This window comes from Megalops cyprinoides, chromosome 2, assembly GCF_013368585.1.
Source record: "Megalops cyprinoides isolate fMegCyp1 chromosome 2, fMegCyp1.pri, whole genome shotgun sequence".
Lineage (NCBI taxonomy): Eukaryota > Metazoa > Chordata > Actinopteri > Elopiformes > Megalopidae > Megalops > Megalops cyprinoides.
This window is the reverse complement of record NC_050584.1, coordinates 44,697,093-44,710,743: the sequence shown is the minus strand read 5'-3', so window position 1 is coordinate 44,710,743 and position 13,651 is coordinate 44,697,093. Positions and strand designations below refer to the sequence as shown.

The window sequence follows — 13,651 nt, the reverse complement described above, 5'->3', positions numbered from 1 at the left end:
TAGTTGATTTAACAAAGCAACTTTGGTTTCAAGGTCAAAAAACAATGGTGAAATGCCCTAAAATACCAGTCTCATGGAAGTATTCCAGTTATCTAACTGTGATTTTAAGAATTGCTGCGCTCTGATTTCCCATATTCATTTGGCATTAGGACCAGTTTGCTATTCCATTTATTCAGTTATTTTAGGCTCAAGGTAACCAGAAGCCATTTATACCATTGCACCTTACACGGGGCCTTGTTAGTATGCCAGGAGGTGCTTGTGTTTTAGATGTGCAATTAGGTTAGAGTTGCTAGGGGTTCAGAGCAGCATTAAAGAAAAAACTACAAACTGAAAATGTAATTTCATGGCAGGGTACATTATACAGTATTTCCAAAGTGAAGTGGAACTATGTTATTTAAAAAAAAGCTCACTAATTTATGCTCAAATAACATATAGATCACATGTCCTTCTTCCCTTTTCCATCAAGCTCCACCACCTCCTTGAAATGACAAACCTTATGACATGAACCCCAACAAGGAAAATGAAAGCAGCACTAGTCTTTGAATAGGACATGACTTCACAAACTCACGCAGCCACATTACTGAAACAATGCCCCTTTAATCTTAAATAATATTTCATTTAATTATAATCTGCTTTTTCAAAGATAGCATCCACTCCTGAGATTTCATGGATGACTGCCAAGAAAGGAGGATCTTATAGACAAGAGAACAGCGAATAATCAACGTAAATTCTTTGTGTTAGTTGTTGAGTGTTTATTATGTGTTATAGTGCCGACAGTTTCATAAGTGTGAAACATGGTGATCAAGAATGATGTCCTGCATCCTACTGGCAGGGACAGGGGTTCTTCTTTACCTGGAATAAAATGTAACAGTTTAAGTAACTTTGACCAAAAAACAACCAGAATATGTTGAAACTTCTATTATTGTCCTGTATTGATGGCCACTCTTAGAAAAAAGTACATTGAGGATCTACCACACCTTTACCAGCTACAGACTTCCGTAATAATTTTTAACACACTACAGGCATGTTCTTCAGACATTGACTGCATTTGCACGCTCATAATAATGTGGTTATTGTCAATAGTACAATAAATACAATACTTCAATTAATCCTTTTACACTTTCTCTGCAGAAAGAGGTGTTTCCCAAATGCTCCCATCTACATGTAAATAATGGATAATTCGGTTAAATAGTGGAAATACCAACCAAGAAATGTGATTAAGGGGTTTACATTGTCAGATAGTCCTACAAGAATGCAAATAAGATTCGAGTACTAAACAAATCATACTGCGATTATGTTTACTACAACTGAGAGCTTAATCGTATTAAAATAACCCAAAGCAGGCTAAGGTGTTTTCATGATTTCAGCCGAACTTGGAGTACTGTCTTAATCACATTAAAGACAGATTATTAATGAGCACTTAAACATAGCCATTGTTTTGTCTGGATGTAAAAACGAATCTGTTTTATAAATGCGTATGCAATTGTCTTTGCACACCACTCCAAGTTCTATGGTTATATATCAGCTCTATGCACCAGGTAAACAGTGTTGTACTTCTCCCTCACTATACGCTTCTTTATCATTTTACACAGTAATGATATATTTAATGTTCTTATACAACATAAAATAATCAAGTTAAAGTGTTTGTTGCTGAATTTGTAGATTTTTTAAGTATACATTGAGATAATGAATCTTAAAACTTCTCTGGGAAATGTGGCAAATGCTTTCTGGTACACCTCTGAAAAGGTTCAGTTCAAGAGCAAACGCAGAGTTAATGCATCTAATGAGTCACACTTACCAGGGCTTCACCAGATGGGACAGCAACAAGTGCTTATTATCATTGCACAGTCATGCCACTGGCAGCTCTTTATGGCTACTGTTGTGCATTGCTCTGTCACACCCTCTGTCACTACTCTCCATCTGCAAAAGAAAGTGGAATGATTTAGTCACTATCTTCCTTCTGCTCCACTTCCTCTTCCTGTAGCAAGGGGGAATTCAATGGGTGGAAGTTTCCTGCAGACTCAGGTGGTTAGACAGGCTAAAGGCCATTCCTGTGTGGGGACACATTTAGATGATGAGTGTTAATGTGATGTCATTAAGGAATGCTAAACCTGGTACCGTTAGCTACTTCTTTCAGATAATTATAGATGCTTTAAAAGTGTTCTTTGTAGTGCCCTGATAGTCCAGGCTGAACATGTCTCATTCATAGCATAGACAGAAGAAATACTGGGCCCAGATCTATGGCTGGTTGTGGATTCCCTCAGTCACCCATTCTGGAAACGAGCTATTGCCTATCTCTGACTTCTGTTTGTCTTTCCCTAGAAGCAGAGAGTTGCCTGAGGGTGACCCTCTCCTGGGAGTTCCTGGGAGCCAGGTAGGAGACATGGCCAGCCCTGTGGTCAGTCCTGTTTGAAGCTACAAGCTTTAACTATTGGCTGCACACTCCCAGCATCCAACTGCATCATCTTATAATGTCCAAAGGACACATAGATTCTAGTGTGCTACTGTAGCAATGCTGGATTGCATCAGCTTGTTCAGAGTTTGGCCTCTAAGGGGTTGAATCATGAGGACCAGCGGAAGAACTGCAATGTGGGAGAGGAACAAGCTGTTTGTTGTGGAAAACCTATTCAGTGCCAAATTCCCTCCTAGTCCTTTGTGGGAGCTACCATTTTGGCAGTGTGATGACCTATTCTACAATGAATGAGAAAAATGTATGTGTTCAAGCAGAGAAAGGGCTTTCAAAAACAGTACAGATGTTAAGATATTGTTTAGTTCAAGGTTGCTAGGAACAGAACTCTCAGAGGGACTTGACTTTGGAGTGTTTGCAATCTGAACTTGCAATCTGAAATCTGAACATCAGCACAAGGAAAGATAATACACAAATTACAAGATGCAGCCTAACCTCCCCACAGATCAGTTCATCTGTTTTCTCGTACTTCAGAGGAGTATTGAAGGCACAGTGGGTGTTTTTTGGTATGCACTCAGAAATTAGAGTAAAAATATTCTGAGAAAAAAGACTTAACTTCAGTTTACCAATATTAGTAAGCTGAAGCGAAGTCTTTTTTCTCTATTTTTACTCTAATTTCTGTTAACAAACCTGTCTTGCTAGCTAGCTAGCTACAACGAATTAGATAAGTCTTTATGGATATTGGTGGTGCATTCAGATGAGCAACCCAGTCAGTCTGCTAGCCAGCTAACAGTATGTGTTCAAATAAATGAGAAATGTGAACACCGCAGTTAGCTAGACTGTTATAGCACAGGCCAAATAAGTAAGTATGAAGTCACCTTTTTATTCTCCACTCAAACAGTTTGTTTTGAATGCATCTAAGAGTATTCCAATCATTTTTATTGATTCAGGTTGTAGCCTTGATCTACATTCAGAATACAAATGAATTCATGGAAATGTAAATAATAAATGTCTGGGTGAGATTCTGGAGGAGATGAGCAGTGTTGGCAGTGTTGCAGTCAATGACTATATACAAGAGAATTTCACAGGGCTGTTTAACTGCATAAAGAGCAGCATTCTTTATTCTTTATAAAATTGGACTTTATGTTTTGTTAGTAATAAACTGCAATTGTCTCCACACTTGTATGAAATGGCAGTGATTATTCTGCATTTCCTTTGGGAGAATGAAAACGAGAGTTTACATTAACTTCCTTGGCCTTTGGATTTAATTTAAGTAAGTTAACAAATTTAACAAACTTAAATAGGTTTAGAAAAAGGAAATTTATTTATCTCTGCAAAGTGGAAAGCTAGTTATTGTAAACTTATTTTAAGGTTACAAATAGCTAACATAGTTAGCTAGGGGCAATGAATTGGGCAAATCATGGATATTCGTGGTGCATTCAGGGGAGGCATGGAGCCAGTTAGCTAGCTAGCAAGGGGATGCACAATTGCTGCCCTTGGTTTGTGGGGGAGATGATTGCACGTGATGTTGGGAATAGAGGAATCTTCAACCTTCACCTTTTTGTCTTTATCATCATCATCATTTTTGTCAGATTATTTAGTCATTTTCTTGACAGATTCCAACTTTATTTTTAAAATGCATAGCTCACAAAATCCCACTGTGTTCCTACTTCTTTTCTATATAAAACAATTCTGATGTCACTCATTTTCAGTTCAATCCATGTCTTTATTTCAGCTTATTGGGTAATAAAGTATTCAAGCATTGAAGTGCAACAAAGCACAAATAAATGTGAAATTTCTTTTCCAAATATTAGACTCAATTCCATGCCATTCTTCCAATTCCAGTTCTATTCCCAGTTCAACCCTAGCTATGACTACATGGAGGGCAGCACAAAATATAACACTGTGTAAATCTTAGTAAGATGTTTATTTGCAGAAATCGTATTACATATAATGGGTGCGGTTACACTGAAAGGAAGAATTCCCTAACATCGTTCCTAATCTGCTCCCTTTACCAGTAGGTGTCGACAGCGTCAACTATCAAAATATTATATTGAAAAGGAAAGGTCTGCATTCACCAGCATCAAAAGGCTTCATTTTTGCAGTTATGTGATCATGTACCCCCCCCCCCCCCCCCCCCCCCACATCCAGGAAGGAGTCAACCGCAGATCAGCTACATTGTGCATTGTGGTAAATGTGCATTTACCTGCATTTACCATTGCATGCATTTACCTATAAAACTGAATGTGAGTGTGAATCTACTTGAAAACTGTTGCAAAGTTTGTTAGATTTCCAAATAACATTCAGACTCTTTGTGCAGAATCTGGACAATTTTAATGTAGATGCTGATATCCCAGTAAATAAAACAACATCGCTGTGAGTTCTTTGACCCCCTACCATTGGTTGAACAATGAGTATGTGACAGAACGCACACAGGTTGATAATGCTGTCTCTGATGATACACTCAAGTGTTGCATTAAAGAAGTCGGGGGGCGGGGTACCTTTAGTAAATTCTGCACTGAAAGGAATAGTGAATTGCAGCCATTGCACAGATGCATACATGGAAGACACTAGCTGAGAGACTGCACATGTAAAAGCGCATCATCTCTGTGGATAAACAATGAAAGAGCTTTACCTTTGGTGTAATTTATTAGCTCTTTTTTCTCTCCTGTGCATCCCATATCTGGTAAAACAATATTGTAAGAAAAGTTACATTGTCCACAGACAGCTTTCAGAGAATGCTTCTGTGGTCAGACACTTTTTCTTTTTCAGCAGGTTGACAGTACTGCTAATGGTGTTTTCTAGTTCATTCCAGGTGTACTTTGGGAGTTTTTTTAAACCACAGTTAATATATAGGACCACTAGTTGTAACATGCTTTCAGGCGGTACCAGCTGGCTTGTCATTTATTTAATTACAAGTTTTCATTTTTGTTTTTCTCTGTGTGTATGGGCTCCAGTTTTCCTCAAACATTTGTTTTGTATATGCTACTAATGAGGAGAAATGGTATCTTCCATAGAGGGTGCTGCTGTTCAGACAGACATGTTCTGGGTGGAGAGGATGGATCGGGATCAGATGAGAATGTAGTTCAAGCCCCTCCTCTTCCGTCTGATTTTGGATTATCTCCTCCCACCCCTCCTGACTCTCTGCGGTGGTGTGATGCAGCTCCCAGCTATGACTCTGTTAGTGTGTTAGTGGCTGGTGTGAATGTTTTTAGACAGCTGATTTAGTCGTTTACAGTGTTGTACTTGCAATCTGTGTGGAGGGGGACATGGTTTATCTGCACTGCTCTGTCTGTCTCTCTGCAAGCGTGGCTGAAATTGCAGCAGTTTATTCAAACTCTGCTGATTTTCCCTGAAGCTCCTCTGACCATTTCCTCAGACAGCACTTTTGATATTTTTACTGATTACCTTCCCGTCTAGGAAGAAAATAGTTCCATCCCTAGAGATAGCCTGACTCTGCAAATAGAAACATGAGAGAGTGAGGAAGAGGCCTCAGTCTCTGGCCTTCATTCTCACAATGGTTAGTTCCTCCTATGCACTAACTGATGATAACGCTGCACTTCCCTTGATGTTCTCCTTTTCTCCTCCTCTGACTCTGATGGCACCATGGTACTGTCCTTTTCCATGATTAGTTATTCTCATCATTGGTATCAATAATAAAAGGGGCATAGTTTAGTGGAGTTTAGAATGTCTTACGTCATTGAACCATTACTGTTGCGTATACTTGTACGCGTTGGATTCCCTCCTCAAGTTTTATCTGTTCAGGGCAAGGCCTGAGTTATCTTTCTGTGTTTATGTTTGTGTCTGGGTGACTGTGTTAGTCTTTGGTCTTGTGGAACATATTAAAGATGCTGGTAGAGTGTCTATGTATCATAATAGTTTGAGGGATATTAAATGTTACTTAACATTGAACAGTAATGCCCTATTATTTGTTCCTGCCCGCTGCACTTGTTATCATCCAGGGTAACTCCCAGTTGACCAGAATAGTCTCTGAATGACAAATGATAAAACTGTTAGCATTCCTGTGAGCAGAAACACTCGTGCTCAGTTTGACCAATACTAATATTAAATTTCTAAGACTTACTGAAAATGAAACCCATGGGGTCTGACTGGAGTGAGAATGGCTTAATTGCTGGAATGTAAAATAATGTGTAACCATTATTCTTCTCCTGTGCTCGTTCCAACACCTCTTCTGTAGTGGCAAGCTTGAAACTACAATTTATCAAGTACTAGTAATATCAGGCAATGTCAATTAACAGTTGAAATGTGTTAGTTAGCAGCATGAACATGAATGCAACTGTGATTTTTAAATCCTGATGTATGTTCACAGTCTAGAGGACCTGCTACACGATACATATGGACACACTGATACACAGGCGCACACATGCACACAGGCCTGACTGATACACACAAATGTTGGCCAGACATCTCTGGTCTTTTTAATCAGTCACTTCTAAATGAGTGTGGAAACACTGGATTGTGTCATTCATGTTTCCAGTGGATCTTTTGTGGACTGCAAAAAGTCACAAAATCAGTTATGAAGCATATTGATTGACATTGCACAGTTCTTCCTTTTATCATTTTCACTGCAAACAACATCAGTTAATGTGACTGTACTAACTCTACAACTGTATTTACCTGAAAAACATTTAGTTGTAAAGCTATTTACACATGTTGTGTTGAGAAAGGCACGATAATCCAGACAGACTGATATTTAATATTTGTTATGGCCACCTACCACTCTAAAACTCTATTTAACAGCTAACACACATCACTATCTCATCGAGAGTCTATGGGAAGCAGCCTCCATCCCATGACATTCGCCTAGATCACCTCAGGACAAACAAACAAATAATGCCATGCCCACTGTCACATAGGTATTACAGACATTTCAGTAAATTATCATTGATGCTCTTCAGCTTCCTTTGTATGCTTATTTGGGGGGGTTGGTAGGGTGAGAGTTTTACTTTAATGGTTGGAGTAAAGTTAAATAAAAAATAATAATTTCTTAATAATAACAATTATTATAATAATAATAACTTCTCTCTCACCGTTTCAGAGATGGCAGAGATTATGTTGTACTGTCTGCAAAGAACACCACCTGCCATCAGCTTGAACACTGCCTTTGGCCCCATGGCTATACAACATTTACACATCAGAGTGCCTGTGCCCACCTGTTACTCCTCAATCAGCCTGTGAGAATGTTTTCCATAGTCACTGGCACTGTGATCTTTCTGTAATAGACTGAAGGAGTCCAGGCCCTGAGGCCCTTAACAATCTAACTCTAAGGGCAAATAAGATGTTGCAAGAAAAAGGTCATTCAGTTTGTGGCGATATCAGTTACAGCTGATTTCATGCCAAAGCACTATGGGAGTTACAGTTCAAGTCAAGTTACAACATAACTTGCTGCAACCCCTTGCAACAGATTAGCCAAGCACTGGCTCTGTAGCAGTCAGAAGGATAATGGAAATTATTACAATGCATCTCTTTGTTTTTTAAAAAATTGGATGCAAGGAGTAATTTTCCAGTATTCTGCCCAGCCAAAAGAGAAGTCCTGCAATTGGGGCATTAAAGGCATATCATTATGGGTTAATTTCACATCCAGACAAGCAAGTGGCAAATGGTCTCCAAAATTCAATTTTAAAGGTGGTGATATTGAAACAAGAGGATATGAACTAGGGTCATCGGTATAATGAAGGGGTTTAAAAAGTTAGAGTGGGGAATCATAACAGTGCTACAACACAGCAAACCCTGGGTTAATTGCACATTACATATGAGTACAGTCAATACTGTAAAATGGATGAGGTTAATATTATATATTTTCCAATATTTGCCATTTACAAAGCTGTCCTCTTAAAGGGGCCCTCTGATAAGTTTAACAAGAACTTTGGGCTGACTGAATGTACAGCATGCTCAGAGCATGTCACTGATGAGTCACAGATTTCCAGAAAATCCAGTCCATTTGCCAAATTTTATAAAAAGGTACAAATAAACCTATCAACTTAGTCTGTATCTAAGATTCCTTTGACTGAAATAACACTACACAAAATGAGACTCCAATGTGAAAATGTGCAATGTGTGAATTAACAGAATACTGAATACTTAAAGACATGTTTCGACAGACTTTATTGATATATTTCAACAAATTGGTGTTCAGTGTGAATTGAAAAGCCATTGTTTAAATAGTGGTGTAGTAAGTGGTAGTCAATTTATTCAGCCTACAGTACCAGTCAAAAGTTTGGACCCATTTTTCTTTTTTTTATTTTTACTATTTTCCACATTTTAGAAAAATCAAAAAGCCATCAGAACTATTAAACAACACAAATGGAATCATGCAGTGACCAAAAAATGTCTTATATCTATCTATGACTATCTTATATTTTAGATTCTTCAAAACAGGCAAAAATATTTTTCATTAAAAAAAAAATTGGCAAGAAATTCATGCAAAGGCATCAACCTGACTATTTACATTTGTCTAAGAAACAAATTTCAAGTATTTAAGCATAAATCCTTAGATCAAAATATCGTTCAATGCATTTTTCTCATTATCTTAATCAGGTGTGTCAAAACTTTTGAGTGGTACTGTACATAAAGTACTACAATAAAGTTTTGAAATGGCAATGAATAAATAAATACAAAAATATTACACCATTGTAATATGTTCTGTTTGCAAAAATATCTCCCATAATTTTAATTGTACATCTGTAGAACATTCAAAATATTTTTTGGAATTCAGGCTCTGTTCATTCAGATTGCTTCTCATAGAACGACTTCTAAGGGTGGGTTGTAAATCAAGTAATTATTGTGTTGTAATCATAAGAAAAATATATATCTATGAATATTAATTGTGAAATTAATCAATGTACATCATAGAAAATATAGCACAAAAGTGTTGTTTATTTCTCTATAGTTTGTCTGTGTTCTATGTCCATGTTTTTGTCAGTCCAAGTTACCCCTTAATAACGATGTTTGTTTTTTGTTGTATATTTTAAAATGGAAAAAAGCCCTTATCTGTTTCCCTGGTTTTCCAACAGCATGATTATTTCATTTTTACAGCAGTATTTGATAAACGCACTTGCGTCCTTCAAGTACAGGTTGAGGATGCATCAGCTTGCTATTCAGGAGAACAGTTTTCATGTGGAATACTCGTCCAAACAGCCCCAGAGTTCTGCATATTCCTGAAGACAAAATGAAAAAGTTAAACCAAAATGAAAATAAACCACACTCACAAAATATAAATTTTGTGGCTTCATGCATGGTTCCATATTATAAATGAAGAAGTAGGTGTTCTGTGGTGAAGCATTATTGCATTACTCATAGAGAGCTAAGATTCACAGTTCTTTGATCTGTATGTATCTGCCTGTCTCTGCATAAAGCATTCATTAGGCAGGTCCTCCATTCATCAGATTCATTGAAAGGTATTTAACTCACAAGAAGACAGAAAATGCAGGCTCATAATACAGAGGAACGTGGCCAGGGTGTTAGTGTGGTGTCCAGATACTCCGTTACCAGTCTTTTGTGGCTCCAAAGCAGTTGAGCCTTGACTCTTGCACTTTTGCCTGAAATTAAGAACATATTAAATGAATGTTGCATTCACAGTTATGAGAAGGGAAAATTAATGTTATGAACCTTATGGTGCACATAGCCCAATTCCCTCAGTTTAGCTCAGGCATGAGTATATTCTTTATCATTAGTTTTTGGCCTTATATAGCAGTTCTGTTTACTCACAGTTGCTTTTGTACGTATTGCTTGCTGGACTCGCAAGCATTCGTTTGGCTCTCAGCTGCTTGCTGTTGGCTCTTTGCAGCAGTAAGCAAGGCCTTACATGACTCCTGCTGATGGAAAATCTGTGTCATATTCTGCTCCAGGCGCTCAACTCGCTCTGAAATGTGACAATCACAACACAAATAATGATGGCAAAAGTAACAAACACAGAACAGAGCATGACCTGCAAATACATGGATAAGGTTATAATGTTTTATTTTAATGTATACATCATCACAGAATTCCTGTTCTGTACTGACGCAATTTCTCTTTTCTAACAAAAAAAGGATATCATGTTTAACAGTGCAATGTTAACATATAAGGCAATGTCTGGCCTTGGAAGTGCTTATCAATTTGAAGTACTTCCAGACCTCTCTGACATCTACATGTTATTTTGGGAGTTGTTGTGCAGCAAAGGGCATTTGCTCATTTTAGCAGTTTCTCTCATAGCAGGTGTTAGTAACCTGTTCTTAATGATGAGGTACAAGATTTTTGAGATCCTGTTTTTGTCACTGGTCTCAATAGCTACAGATTTGTTTCCCCAAATATATATTCCATGTTGTGTTGGAGGTTTGCCTGATATTAATATACAAAGGCAACTCACATTTATGCCGTGTTTTTTCCTCCTATCGTTTTCTTGCAGGAACTCACCCTTTCCTCCTTTGGCAATAGTAGTGACTCAGGAAATCTCCTCTGTATGGAACAGCTCAATAGAGAGCTCCAGACTCATATTACAATATGTCTAATTAATCTGGTGCAACATCAACTGCCCATATCAAGTGGAGCATGTTACATTTTAACATGATAAGATTTCATAACGGAACATTTTGTGTTGAGCCCATAAACAGTTGGTATAAACATAGTCATCTTCATTCTGAGAGATCCTAGTGACAGTTATGTCTAGATGGTCTTTTGCTTTTCTCAGAACACTCTCTTCTGTTGAGATATTGCATCACAGTTCATTTTGTGAATTCCTAGGGAGGAGAAGAAATTTTGGGCTGTCTCCAAACCAATCTTCATTTTAAATGTTTTCCACTGCTGATTTTTTTTTTTTAACTCTGCCCTCACAGTATAGTGCAATGACATCAAAATTGTCATAGTATTACTATGAAATGACACGTGAAATATTTAAAAGGGGTTTTATAGATCGCTTAATATGGAATACATTTGGAGAAACAAAAGTTGGCAGTTTAAATCTACATTGTCCATTGGCTACAATTTGTACTGTCTAATGTATTAATATGATATAATAATGTACCTATTATACAGCTAGAAGAAATTCCTTTACTAAGCTTACTCTACTGCAGCTATTTAAACCATGTTGCTCATCTGGGTAATCTGTGTACATAACATGTTTTTAACTACTAGTTGTACTCTCTATTGCATGTGCATTTTCATACTTGGTTTCAAAATTAAGGGAACAAACTAAGTGTATTTGTTTGCCCTAAAATGGAAGTTTCTATGGATACACTAGGAAAAACTGCTAAGAATATCCTAAAAAAAAACGAGGCCCTCTCGTGCCAGCCAATACCGAGCTGCGAAAATCTCACATGTCATTCTCCTCCTCCCAGTACGACTTAAATTTTCCTACCTTTTTGTAGTTCGACTTCTGCAGTGAGGTTAGCTTCAGTTTTTACATGTGCCTCAACTTCATTTTCCAGGGCTGTTACATTTCCATTCAAAATGACCTGTAACAAAAATAGTCACTGAATAACTACCAAGGATATGTAAGATAACATAAGTGGTTGGTACAGCTTGGGTGAATGTTTTCAGTCCATAGCAATGCCAAAGACAAGGAATGCCTCATGTCACATAGCTGAAGTTCTGAGAAAAGGCAGGCATGTGCCAACTATGGTCAGACCAATATTTCAGTGACATTCCAATTGTCTGATGTGATGAAATAGCAAAAATGAAAAATATATGAAGACATAAACTTTAAGAAAAAGATTTTATAACTTTCTGATAAAGGTGTTCAACAGATATCTCTACACTACAGTGGTATGGGTAACCTTTATGTAAAAAGAGCGTGGTGAACTTTATCACTATCATTTCTTCCAGGAAGCCGTGATTTTACACTCCCACCTGATGGGAAGATCTGCTTTTAATATTTTTGATGGTTTCACTTGATGTGTATTTGCATGGCTAGCCATGGGAGAAGGGTATTGTTCATTGTGTGTGCTTATTATGTAAAGTGTACTGTGTAGCCTATCTTTAGTTACCTCTTCTGTTCAAAACACATGCATATTTCTCAAGAGATGCATTTTCACCTATAATCTAAAGTAAGGTTTCAATAAATAACTTCACAGCTTTGAATGAGAACAAAAGTGACTAATTTAGTATTATAACTTTAATCAGTTAACACAGCAGTAAGCTCCTGTCTTGTATTTATTCTAGAAGCATGAACAAAAGGAATAATAAAAAATGTGTTCATTAAGTCACAGGACAGGAGGGAAAGTCAGAGAGGAAAGACACACAGATTGCAGGTGTGAATGATTCATCTCTGATCTGAGAACAACAACAGCTGTGAAACAACACTCACATTCTCCTCCTGACAGGCACTTAGGGTCGTGTTGGTGTCGTTTAGTCTCCCCATAAGAACATCAATCTCTCTGCGCAGTGTTGTCTGGTTTTCCCGGCCTGCCTCCACCATCTCCTCCAAGGCTTCCTTGTCTTTTTGCCATGTTATTTTGCTGTCTTTATACTTGTTCGTCAAGTCCTGCATCTCTGCTCTACATTGGGTGGCACTCTTCATGTCAGGTGAGGTTGCCCACACCACAATGATGATGAGAGAAATCACAGACCACAGCGCCAGAAATGCGATGACAATGTTGCGTGTGGTTTGGGATGACTTGGAGCTGGCCATCCTGGAGGCAGAGACAGACGAAGTGCTGACGATGGTACAAATCCTTTAATGGCAGGCGATTAAGATATCAGACTCTGGAGCTTCCCTCTGTCTGTGTGCTCCCTAAGTCAGAAGACGGCAGGGTTTTCTGACTGTGTGGTGTGGTTTTTTTTCAAAGTATGGACTTCCCCCTAAATTCTGCTTCAGTACGACAGGAAAGGGGTGTGGCCCCTGCCCCTGGTGAAGTCAGCAAGGCAAACCTGCTCCACTACACCCTGCCTTCACATCTGCACTCTGCCCAGAGAGAGCTATAGCGATAACTAGATAGTGAAACCTGGAACCAGAATTTGGGTTTGCCACATATTTCTTGCATACTGTCATCCTCAGGGTTCATAAGATCATAAGAAGAAAACCGAAGTTTATATGCAGATCGTTTGCATCTGACACTCTGCTTTCCCTGAAAGTGTGCTTGTTTCTGTTTCCATTTCTCAGTGCAGAAAGAAAAATCTGGCAGGGCTCCCAGCCCCACACAAAGCTGGCCTTGAGTGTGGCTTCTTAGGGAGAGTTCACAGAGCTTGTTTGGTTCTTCAGCTATTTCTTATTTTAAACACTTTCACAAGAACCCAAGTGCAGCAGCG

General features: G+C 38.2%; 1 protein-coding gene across 1 annotated transcript; it reads right to left on the bottom strand.

Annotated features, from left to right (window-relative positions):
- Positions 1–9,165: 9,165 nt before the first annotated feature.
- si:ch211-1a19.3 lies at positions 9,166–13,169 on the bottom strand. Its single transcript, XM_036522705.1, has 5 exons — positions 12,711–13,169; positions 11,763–11,859; positions 10,136–10,289; positions 9,839–9,966; positions 9,166–9,585 (listed from the first exon to the last, which is right to left on the bottom strand). Coding segments are annotated over exons 1-5 (705 nt in total). The 5' UTR covers positions 13,035–13,169; the 3' UTR covers positions 9,166–9,583.
- Between the last annotated feature and the right edge of the window lie 482 nt (positions 13,170–13,651).

What these genes read in the sequence shown, in the direction of transcription:
- si:ch211-1a19.3 (XM_036522705.1), bottom strand. Translation starts at nt 13,034, where the DNA reads ATGGCCAGCTCCAAGTCATCCCAAACCACACGCAACATTGTCATCGCA. An exon ending in GTGCCTGTCAGGAGGAGAAT is followed by an intron (nt 11,860 to 12,710) that starts GTGAGTGTTGTT and finishes TTTTTGTTACAG; the next exon opens with GTCATTTTGAATGGAAATGT. An exon ending in CAATACGTACAAAAGCAACT is followed by an intron (nt 9,967 to 10,135) that starts GTGAGTAAACAG and finishes TCTTAATTTCAG; the next exon opens with GCAAAAGTGCAAGAGTCAAG.